Here is a 12579-nt window from a genome sequence, read left to right as displayed (position 1 = left end):
CAGGAAAATATTAGGCTTCCATCTGCCTATTTCTACCTATGGTTTAACTTATGAAACCTTTGAACAAACCAGAACTATGGTAACTCATATCTGCCTTCTCCATCACATCCCTCCTTAGGAACTAGAATTATAGAAAAGAAAAACAGAAGAGTGGAAACAAAGTTAGAAAAACTGCATCAGAGCCAGGCATGATGGTGCACACCTCTAATCCCAGCACTTAGGAGGCAGAGGCAGGCAGATTTCTGAGTTCGAGGCCAGCCTGGTCTACAGAGTGAGTTCCAGGACAGCCAGGGAAACCCTGTCTCAAAAAAAACACACACAAAAAAAAAGAAAAGAAAAGAAAAGAAAAGAAAGAAAGAAAGAAAGAAACAAAGAAAGAAAGAAAGAAAGAAAGAAAAAGAAAAAGTGCATCAGGAGAGGTCACCAATGAGGGGACATGAAGAGTAAAGGGAACCTCAAACATATAAAATGATCAGAATATTAAAAATATAACAGACAGTGGGCCTGACAAAGCTGCTAACTCATAGCAACAGAACAGTAGAAATATGTGTGAAGGAGCCAGGCTGTCACCCTGGAGGATGAGACATGAAACCTTCTAGTCATGAAAATCTGACTTTTAAATATCTGTGTTTTGTTTTGTTTTGTTTTGTTTTGTTTTGTTTTGTTTTGTTTTGTTTTAATCAGGAGAGTGCTACCACTCCTGTAGCTGTAGTGGAACTCCATCCCAGAGCCTGAGTAAGGATCTACTTTCTAATGCTGGAAGGCCTCACTAATGCACTCATCTTGCAGATGTGACAATGAAGCTTCCAGAGAGGTCAGTAAATTACTTGAAGTGGTAAAATCAGCATTAGAAGCCTATGCCTCCAACTCTAAATCAAGAAGAGGCTCGTACCGTAGCCAGGCTCTGATGGTACAGGGACACAGAAAAGCACTGCTTGGGAACAAGAGGGATGAGCCACTGAATCAGCAAAAGAACTCACACGTAACTAAGCCCAGTGCTTTCTGGCAGAAGAAGAGCCATTCCACAGTGACAGGTGAGGGAAGCCTGTAAGACAAACCTACCTGAAGACAGAACATTGTCCCCAGTAAACCATGTGGCCTCCGGGATTTTGCATAGCTGTCTTCCAAACAGAGCAAAGCCGTTTGTTTTTGAGAGCTTGTTGATTATCTTAGAGACTGAGCACCATTTTGTTAATGGATGGAAAAATATCTAGCAATGCTGTTAACAGACATGGGGATGACCAGAAAGTTGGCACAGTCACATGATGAATGCCTTGAATGGTGAGCAAATGAATCAGGATCTGGCTTTTGTGTGACTGACTTACTATTCCAGTTCTTCCCTTCCTGGCAGTATAACTCATGCCTAAGCATTTCCATTTGTTTCTTGAAGATCAAAGGATTGGCCTTGCTAAATTGGGGCCTTCTGATTTGAATGACATGAATAATATTGGCTGACTATAATCCTGCAAAAATGACCTTGATTCATGAATTTGCTAACAACTTTTTATAGTATATTTGCTGAGAGAAAAAGCACTGTCTCTCATGCCCACTTATGAAGTATCTGTGGGTCCTGAGAACAACAATTTTGTTTTTGAGACCACTCCCCTATATCCTAAATGACTGTGCTCTAGAGATGAATGAAATCCAGTTCCCAGCAAAGTGACAGGTGACATTTGAGTGACTGGACTGACCTTGTGTAGAACAGTAAGAGCTAAGATGGGGACTTTCAACACAATGCTGTTGGGCAGCTCTGGAAATGGGAGCCACCCACAGTTGGCTTTGGGAATATTCTGGACTAATTAATTGGTCCTCAAACATTGCTTCTCCAAATGCAACTTCCCTCAATTTCCTTCTCTATTTAACAGACTCCAGAACTCTCTAGCAGTTCCAGCTGTCTCTTTTGTCTGTAAGTTTTGATTTTTTTTTTTCAAAAGAGAACATAGTACCATAGGTTAGGTGAAGCTCGCAGGAGCATGGAACATTGGAGACCTTTGAGAATACTGGCAGGCTAGAGGAGCCTCACACACCTAGGGGCAGTGGTCCTGGATAGTACTTAGTCCTGACTGATAGGTTTGTCCACATGATGCTCAAAGACACACACACACACTCACACACACACACGCACACACACAACTCTAAGTTGTATCTAGGAAGAATAAAACTTAAAAGATTTTCTCTAGCAGTAGGAACTACCACAACAAAAAGTAGACAGATGGTAGACAGACAGACAGACAGACAGACAGACAGACAGACAAAACTGAAGGCTAGTTGCTAGGAAAAAACATAACCAACCTATGTGTATCTAGGAAATCTATTAACACTGCCATTTTTAATTACAACCATGAAATATAGAGATAATACATTTACATTCTATTATGCACCATTAAATTCTTTTTACATACTCTAAGGAGAAAAAATGTGCATCATATGGTAAATTAGCAGAAGTATCATGTAGAAACTTAAATCCACACAGTGTCTGACTATCTGATGTAAATCGTGTCAAAATTTAGTCTTCTGTGGAATAAACAATTTGCCTTGTTGCTGAAGTTGTTATTTTTTTTAACAGTTGGCTTAAAATTCACACACAGTTTTAATTCATTAATTCTGTTACCACTTGTTCAGAAGTTTGCAAAAGAATATACTTCTGCGCTGTCATGGATCTAAGCGTCAATTATCCTGTAAATTTTGAAATAAATCTTGTCAGCTAAGTTTGAATCATGCAGGAGGTTAAAATATATCCTTTGACCCTCAAAGCAATAACCTTAGATTTCAGGAGGGAAATCCAATTATTGCAAGCAAGGAAGAAATGGTGACTCTTTTGAAAAAAATAATTCAAAATTTTAGGATGTGATTGAAAAAAAAAGAAGAAGAAGAAGAAGAAGAAGGAAAACTTTCTCCACATTTTAAATTGCAAAGCACCCAGCTGGATTATTGGTCTTATGTAAAGCCCGGGTTTTGCTGATGACAGGTTTGTACTGGACACATTTGGAGGGAGAGCTTGCACTTTCTCATTCATGTAATCTCAGAAGGATAGCAAAAGGTATCTATATTGGACATTCTATCATTCCTTGTATGTTGTGTTTAAAATGAAATGCAGTGAAAGCAAAATATGAAAATAAACGCCAGTCCCTGCATTAAGGCATCACAGTTGGGGAGAATGTGAGTATGGAGAAACGGGAACTTGAAGGTCTTCACAAAACCGTCCATTCCTGCTGCACATATTGAAGTATTTAGGATTGCCTATTAAGCTTTTAAATATACAGCTTCTTAGAGAAAGAGCAACGGTGGGACAGATTCATATTTTCATAATAACCTTAACTTTTCTCCCCTTTCAAAATATTCTATTTTGAATCAATCCGAGAAAAATGGCATCATTATTGATCATTAGAGTTCACGGGAAAATAGCCCTGCTATTGTTATTTCATTAGTAAGAGAGTTAGGGTGATATCTTGTACATGCACATCACACTGCCCAAGATTATGACTAGCCAAAGGGTTTTATTATCTTTTAACATTTATCGGGCTGTTACTCCGGATGCCTCAAATAGCTGCCTACATTACCTCTAAAGGATATTGTATAAAGTGAATCAAATACAGTCTACCTATCCCAGGGTCTCTGCAGAAGAAACCATCAGAGACTCCTGGAACAACATCTTCAAACAGGATACCCTCAGGCTTGATTTCTGAGCTGAGGGCAGATCCTCTGCTTTAGACTTTGAAACTGTTTCTAGAGAAGCAGCCTGAGGATGGTGAGGTAGCATGTGTGGGTGTGTGGTGCAGAATGAGAATGGGACAGAGGGGGAAGGCCAGGTGTGGTGCTGGCTCCACTGAGGAGCCGTTTGGACAAGGGGAGGACGGTGGCTATGGTCTATTCACTCTGAGATCCCGGGCAACATCTGAGATCAGAGACTTTCGAAATCTCCATGGAGATGAGGCTTGGCCCCACCCAGAAGGCCAAAGTTGAGGCAAGTGAGAGGCGACTTAACACTTGACATCCTTGTCCTTTACTTGTACCTTTTAAACCTCTGCCTTCTCCAGCCTGGCTAAAAACAAGATATTGCAAACTCAAAGGGAGCTGAAGGAAGTGCCCATTTTATTTGGAAAATTAAGTGCTACTGCTGTTCTGTGGTGGGGAACTACAAGCATATAAAAGAAAGATCTGAAAACTAGCTCCAAGGCTGGCGCTGGTTCCTCTTCATTTCAGGGTCAGCTGTCCACTAACTGCCTCCTCAGGGGCTCTCAACACAGGCATTAATGTATAGGGTGTCTCATAGGTAACACTATAACACAGTGTAGTTCCTAACGCCCTGTGGTATTCTTGATCAGCATCTTTCTAGTCTTTAAAGCTACCATCAATAACAGAATACTCAAAACTTACTCTGCTCTCTGCTCTGGAGCAGAGATTAATGCAGTGCTGGATATATCTAAATGACAAGCAAGGAATGGATTAAAAGTAGACCAAGGCCTAGGTTGGGCTAGGTGTGAACATGCTAGCAATGAGGTAGCAATGTACTACACACATAGCCCATGAACAACCAGTCAAAATGTCAACCTACTCTCAGGACCCTATAAATAGGTAGTGCACGGGCTCACCAATGCATTAGATGCAAAATATTTCCCTCTTTCCATTGAAAATGTATTCGTTTGTTCCATAAATATTGAAACCACCTTAACTATGTGATACATATGTTCTATCCCTAAGTATTTACGAGTAAGCAAAGCACTACTGAAACCCCTCATCTCTCTCACACACCTGCCAATATAGCATGCTATTTTAGTGACATTCTGAAGTACAGGTTTCTAGTACTTTGGGAAGAATTTCATCATGTTCTTGAGTCTTCACATTTACGTGCAGATTGGGTGACAGTGGCAAAGTTTTGAAACTGGGCTACAGAGCATCTATTGGCTTCCCCTTTACTGTGGCAGAGAAGAAAAGCAGGGTGCTGATTTCTTCTGGTTGGGAAAAAATATGAAAGAAGACTTGGTAGTAGTAAGAAGCTTGGAGATTCGGTCATCCAAAAAAACCTTCATGGAGTAATTTCTCTAAAATATTCCAATATATTAACCGAATGATTCCTTTCTACGACATTCTGATATTACCTCGTATGTGGGAAAGCCACTCCTTATATGGGTATGTTCCTAGAAAGAACAGTTGGGAAATTATTCTGTAGAAATAGCTGCAACTTTCGCAGCACATGTGGATACATTCCCTACACGTGAGAAGTTTGTGTATCAGCCTGTTCAATGATCTTCCTGGATTTTGATTTTATAATGTTCTGTCTTTTGCAATGGTTTAAATGTCCACTCTCCCTGAAAGGCTTTTATGGTGAAAGCCTGGTTTCTAGACTGGCAGTATTTGGAGTCGGTGTGGAACCTTTAAGAGGTGGAGCTTCTGGGAGATCCTCATTCGAATGTGATCATCAGAATGACCTTGGAGGGCATTGTATAGCATGTCTCTGGCTTTCTGTTTAGGCTGCAACCTCTTCCACACCTGCCCCTGACATAGCCATTTGTTATGGTGTGAATAGCTGAGAGTGTCCTCACAGAGCTGCCCTGATACAGACACTGTGCCCTTGACCTCCAGAGCTAAGGGCTTCTTCATAAACAGTCACCTTAGATAGCTTATTATCACAATGAAAAAAAATGACCAATACAGTGCAGGCATCAACACTCCTAATATCAAGAGTCACACCGGCTATGTGTGACCAGATGGCTGGGGCTAGCCTGCTCTTACCATGACTGAGATGTGCAGGATCCTCAGTTCTTCCTCTGCTGATTCATGTTGGGGTTCTTCAGTTGGGTCTTGTCCAGGGAGACTGGGAGCACCATCTTGGTGGTGGATATGAAAAAGCAAGGTACCATTCTCCAGCCATTGCTGCCTCCAGCGCACCAGGGGGATGTCTTCTGTATTCCCTGAGATCTCTAAGGGAAAACCACCAAAGTCACAGGGTAAGATTTTGGACTGGGTCAAGATTTCATATTCCTAGTTTCTGATACCAACAAGCTACTTCTGTCTGCAGACAACAAGGGGGTCTGACTATAGCTAGGTTTATTGCTACTTATAAAACTCAAGAAAGACAAGAGATCAAGGGGAGGGAATTATCCCCTGTAGGTCTTTCTGTAATAAATCTACTGAGCTAGGCTCTCACCCAGTGAGAAAAATACTGAGGTGAAATTCAAGCTCTTCCCCTCATTCTGTGATCAATGGTATCTCTTACATGGCACAGTTTGAATACCTGATAACCCCCTGAGGTAAATACAAGGTTGTTTGCCTCTTGTAAATCTGGACATGTGAGTTACCCAGCAATTACTCCCAGACTCCAGCATATCTACCAAGGAGAGAATTGGTAATTACTGTGCAGAGAACCAGCATTTATGGGACCGTCCTGGGAGGTTACTGAAGAGCCACTGGACTGGGGCTGCTGGCACATTTGTGAAGCCACAGACATCGGCTGCACAGTCCACTGGAGAGAGCCGATAACTTGTCATGACAGGTAAAGACATGTTTTAGCTCTGGTTTTTGTTTTTGTTTTTCTCTTTAGTTTTGCAAAGCAGATGTTGTACATGAAGAAAGTGGAGTGAATTGGGCCCTGATCACAGATCTAAACACTTACTTGCTGCAGAGGTATTTATATGAAAACCGAGCTATCACCAATAGAAAAATGCTGAAGAGCAAAAACAAAGCAAACAAACAAAAACCTACTTCACCCTCTGCACTGTAGTGAGGGCCAAGGTATTGCTGCAGAAAAGTCCCACGTACATATCCCCTTTTCTCTTATTCCTAAGCAGCAGCAGCACATCAGAGTTCTAGGGTATCCCATAGTAGAGAAATCTGATCAATCCAGATTTTCTATGACTCCAGTTAGCCTTCAGACCATGTTTCTTTTAACACCTATTACAGTCTCAAAGGGGGACCAATGTTCTGTTATACACACTTTAACAAATCATTCCTTTATAAAATTTCATTTTCAAAAGGCATGCTTTTTCTCTTGAAATTTATCACCTCTGGCCAAAAAAAAATTATACCACAGATATAAAAAAGATTTAATAGACACATTTAGAATATATTCTCATCAACTATCACAATCATAAAGAGGAAAGCAATTTTAAATATTTATGGAATTTATAATTATCTGTCACCATTTATGGAAGAGCAGACTGATATTATTTATTGATTTAGTCACACTTTAAACAGACAGATGCTGGGCATGCTCTATACACCAGGCCCTGGTCTAGGCACTCAGGCACTAAGTGAAATGAGAAGTTCTCAATGTTTAAGAGCAGCCCACCATGACTGAATGTGCACAATGAGTCCTTGTAGGACATTGAGAGGAAGAAAAGACCCTAGTAAAGCGAATAGGAGGGTAAGAAAGTGATCTTCTCTGAGGAAAAGGATGCCTCATGGCAAATAAGAGAGGAAAAGGGATGACCAGCCAACTAATGAGTGAGGATGAGGAGAGGGAATGGGCATATCCATCGCTCTTCTGTGCAGGCCACAGAGGTTTCTCATGGGACAGGCATCATTGGCCTACCCCTGACAGATGCTGATTGGATGGCCTTGCCCATCCAGACACACTCACGGGGATAAGAGGGAACTTGTTATTGTGAAGGGGACCTGCCAATAGAGTATCCCCTTTCATACGTGGCCTCTCTTTCCTGAAGCTTAGAAGGCTCTGTCATCTGTCAGGTAGGGAGATTATCTGTGATCTTGCATGTGATTGGCCTAGAATCCAGGGAGCTTCGGAGGGCAAAGAAACTGAGGAGTGAAGATTGGTGTTTCAGAAGACACCTCCCTACTTGTTGGATGTAGTGGGGATACTAGCGTCCCACGTCGACTGCTCCTCTACATCTCTAAATCAACATTTCTCAACCGGTGGGTAGTGACTTCTTTGGGGGCATTGAACAATTCTTTCACAGCGGTTACATATGAGATATCTTGCATATCATATATTTACATTATGATTCATGACAGTAGCAAAATTACAGTTACAAAAGAGCAACAAAAGTAATTTTACGGTTGGGAATCAACATAACATGGAAGAGCTTCAGTAAAGGGTCACAGCATTAAAAAGGTTGAGAGTCAGTTGTCTAAAGTGTCTTCTACATTCCCAGGTGAGTAAACATCCTTGGATGCATCTCTGAAGGTAAGTATTTAAAGCAACAGAAGCCAAACACAGTGAGTCCAGACCCAATAACACCATCTGCTTCCAGGCACATGGCTGTATATCCTGCAGGCAGGCTCTCCTGATGACTTCTCTTGGCTTTAACAAGCTAGAATACTCTTAGAAATGCACCCTCACTGACGTTCCTGTTCTGCCCTGGCCTAGGGATCAAATTTGTACCCACCTCATCAGAGATAAACATCATCAGCATGCCAGCTCCCAGTAGTGCATTTGATGGCATAATCAAGTCCATCTTCTTTTCATAACCATCCCCACTCAGGCTAAGATTTATTCCATGCATGTCTGGGTGCCACTCAGCCCTTTCTGTAACTATTTAGAAGGATCTAGCACCTGTCCCTTTAAATCACTTCATAAACTAGATCTTGTTTCCCAGCAGATCTCCATCATGTAGGTCAGACTCATTAACCCTGCTTTAACCATGGAAGCAAAAAATAAGGAAATACCTAGACCAAGGTCAGCCAACCTGTCATAGAGCAGGGGCAGAAACAGATGAACTGTTTGTTGCCCTCTACACTATTTTGAAAAGCACACAGCATGACATTAGAACACAGAGGGGGGAAAGATGTAGAGAGCCCTAAAGTAGAAAAGCCACGTGGTCTTTTGTGAGCTTAGTGGCTATAATAATCTAATCTTTTATTGCAGGTCTTTATATTACATGACTTATTTTTAAGTTGACATACAATTTAAATGCCTTAAAGTCACCTTTTAATAGAGTGGGTTTGTGTGTATGTGTGTGTGTGTGTGTGTGTGTGTGTGTGTGTTCATCTTGTTATATAATCATCACTCACTATCTAATTTTAGAACATCTTCATCATCTTATGAAGAAACTTTCTGTAAGCAGCTACAATGTTTCAATCAGGATTAATATACTGTATTCCATGGCCCTAGGCATAGAGGTACCAAGGAAAGACTAGGTGCTGTGAGGACCTTGACAAAGTATTCCATGGGGCAATGGGATTAGCACACAGTCTCTGGCCATGGCTTCCAGCCTAACCCTCTGAACCCTTCAATGGGTTATTCATTTCCATCCCCATAAATGGCAATATCATGATTCTGCACAGACTTGGTTCACTGCAGAGGGCAAGAGGTAAAGGAAAGAGGGCACCATGTCTGCCAAGGGCATTCATCAATTCTTAGTTTCAAGTTAATTATACAATGATAGATCCATCCTTGGCAGTCCCTCTCCTGATAGGATCTGACATGAAAGAGCTCAAATGCCAAACCAGGAACTTATTTATATTTATGCTATATCTGGCCTGATCAGCAAATGAAAGACCACACAGGACATAGTAAATGCCTTGCCAACTTCTTCACAAACAAGATTGAGAACATTAGTGCAATCACATCTGTGTGAATGTCCCTATCTCAAGAAGAAATGTAATGCAAGCCAGTCATGAGACTCCAAGGAGCAAATTAGGGTGGTAATAAAATTGTTATTCCAGTCCAAAGTCACAGAGGATTGCCACCGAAGCTCACAGAGGGCCTTCGTGGTAATGTACCTAATAAAACAAATTCCACAGGAACCTCTATGGTTATGTCCAGATGTCCCAAGTGCCACATTTTCACACACAGTGGGGTTGAGGTCTCCAGAAGTCTGTCTTGGCTATTACCATGTCTATCCTTACTCCTGCAAACTTCACATCTTCAGGACCTCTCCAAAACCTTGTTATACGAAGAAATCAGGGTGCTATCCCTTCTTACATGCAGCAAATGTGCCTGGAGCACATTATGCTGGCCACGGTTGGGAACTAAACTATGTACTCCTACTCTCAAGGCACTTTTCATCCAGCAGGAGACTTCAGATGTGGCCAGGGCTAAGTGACAGCAGTGCTGAGCATCGGGTGAGAGTTGGCTGGGTAAACACTGATGGGAAGCAATAAAATGGTGGGAGATGCTGGAGACACCCATAATCCCAGCTGAAGCACAAAGTGTATGCAAAGGAACAGAAGGATGATGTACATTGTCAGAATCACAGGGGGTCTGGTTAAGCTGCAGGGGTGGGCAATATGTAGAAGAATTACAGAGGATCTACTCTCAGAATCCAGATTAATGGCACGTGGAAGAGCCTTAAAATGTCATCTTAAGAAGTTCACAGCTAGGAGAAAGTCATTCACAATTCTATTAGGCACAGGCATCAACCAAGTTAATGATCACCAAGACACCAAGTTAATTTCACCAAGAATTGGGAAAATTCAAGAACGAGAATGGCTAATGTCATAGGTCTAGGTGTCACTATGCCCCTGACTCTGCATTCTTTAGGGACTATAGGAGTAGGACTCAGGAGGCCTAGGCATGGTCTGAGGAACTTTGAATATGCCCCCTCACTCTGACTTTCCTCATGTCTGTGAAGACGCAAGTGTGTAGATGAACTTCAATATTCCTCTGTAACTTTGATCCTCCCATGGTCCTGTCTCCAGAATGCATGTTAAGTGCAGTGGCACAAATAACGTTAAACTTCTTCTCAGGTCTAACCTATGCTCCACCTTGGGTCAAGAGGATACAGACAGAGACCTCAAGATATAGACCCAACTTTACATTGTACCACCTCATAATGTTGCTGCAAGTAGATTGTTTCTCAGAGATAACCATGGAGCTTCATGTCCCAGAGAACTGCACTGGTGGAACACTGGGCAGAAAAAGTCATAAGAGAGAGAAGCTTTAGATGGAAAAGGCGGAGTGAGGTGATATCACTTTTAATTAGCCTTAGTCATTGTTCTAATGATAGCTTGTGGGTTGGGAGTTAGTAGTCTCTTTGTGGGGTTACTTCAGGCCACTTAAAACTTTGCCGCACAATTTGTTCTACCTGGCATGACAACATATCCTTGCTATCCACTTGCTTTTCTCTTCCCTATGTATATCTGCAAGCTGAGAGAACCTCATTTGAGGAGTTAAGAAACATCCAGGCAGTATCAGAATTTCCTTTCAAGTACCAGACCTACCACACCCTCATTCAGTGAATGAGACAATTCCAACTGGAGTATGGATTTAATTGGGAAAATTCTTGAGGATCATTTAATTTGGTGAGTTGCTTAGAGTATATTAGAGCAGTCCGGATATCTTGGGGTCCCTTTTCGCTGCTAGAACGCCTGAGTTTCAAGCTGAGTTCAGCTGAGTAGTAATGAGGTCCTGTGGTTGTTGAGGTCAAGGTAGGAGGTAGCATTATCCATGGCCATGCTTGGCTTCCTGTTGAGGGCACCTGCTGAACTGATCTTGTGATCTTTCAAGGTTGATGTTGACACCCCCCAGTAGGGTCAATATTCATGGTTATTCTATAGCTGACTCTCCCCCCCCCCCCCCCCCCCCCGCGGCTGTTCTGCCTGTTGAAAGGCCTTGCTACTTATTTTCATCCTGACACAACCTTTTTTTCCAAACCAAATCTAAAATGCTTTCTGAGGGACTCCCACAAAAAACAGACTTAGAGAAGAGTTAGTTCCACTGAAGGAACAATAAAATGCATAAGCGATCAAGGTCCTTGCTGGTAGAAGATAGGGGGAATCTCTTAGATATATTGGTTATTTTCAATGCTAAGTGGGATGTTACAAATACCCTTATATTATTTGTGAAATAATTGCATGTAAAAGACAATACTTCTGCAAACAGAATGGAGCCTCACCTGCACTCTGTGTTATCTCAGTGGACAGTGTGACTGTCCTTGTGTAAAAAAGATTAATTCAATTGGAAGGTGACTCAGTGGGTGACTCAGCACTTGCTGCTTAAGCAAAAGCACCTTCCTCCAGATCCCCAGCACCTGTGTGACATGTCAAGCCTGGGCATGGGTGTGTGACCCCAGCACGAGGGGAGGGTAGAAACAGGATTACAAAGTCTTGCTTCCCACCAGCCTAGCCAAACCAACCAACCAAATACAAAGCAAAAATTAAAAGGAACAAAATGAGCCATAAAACTCCCCGCAAACAAACAAACAAACAACAAACAAACAAAAGAAACAAGAACCCTGAGCTCCAGGTTAGTGAGACTGACTCAGGAGATTAATCACAGTCTGACAGGAAAGGAAATCCAATATCTAACCTCCACATATGTGCAGGGGCGCACACATACAAAAATTAGAATATTAAACTCAAATAATTAATAGTGCTAGACCAACCATCGAAAACAAAAAAGTGTAACTATTGTGTCTTGCCTATATATGAAAGTGACTATCAAAAATGTTACCAAATGAGCCTGTGACAGAACTAGTCAATTTTTCTTTCCATTTTTTTTTTCTTACTTTCCTTCTCTACTCTCTAATTCAGAGCTTGAAAGTTATTGATGGTAGGCCTGGTTTTCCACATGGTTTCAGTATGGTCTTCTGGCTGAAACTATTAACAGAGGTATTAACTTTCAACACCTTTGTAAGAAAATAACCTGCTTAAGTCAGGGGTTAATAACAGCCAGGGATC

At 41.7% G+C, this 12579-nt stretch overlaps 1 protein-coding gene across 2 annotated transcripts in view; it reads right to left on the bottom strand.

Annotated features, from left to right (window-relative positions):
* Positions 1-12579, bottom strand: part of Astn1 (astrotactin 1) — a 320538-nt gene that overhangs the window by 202121 nt on the left and 105838 nt on the right. For both annotated transcript variants that reach the window (XM_021198865.2, XM_021198866.2), the window contains exon 2: positions 5734-5921. In XM_021198865.2, the coding sequence (XP_021054524.1) occupies positions 5734-5921 (188 nt within the window). The remainder of the gene's footprint in view (positions 1-5733; positions 5922-12579) is intronic.

This window comes from Mus pahari, chromosome 5 (assembly GCF_900095145.1).
Source record: "Mus pahari chromosome 5, PAHARI_EIJ_v1.1, whole genome shotgun sequence".
Classification (NCBI taxonomy): Eukaryota; Metazoa; Chordata; class Mammalia; order Rodentia; family Muridae; genus Mus; species Mus pahari.
This window is presented reverse-complemented; position numbering and strand designations above follow the sequence as displayed.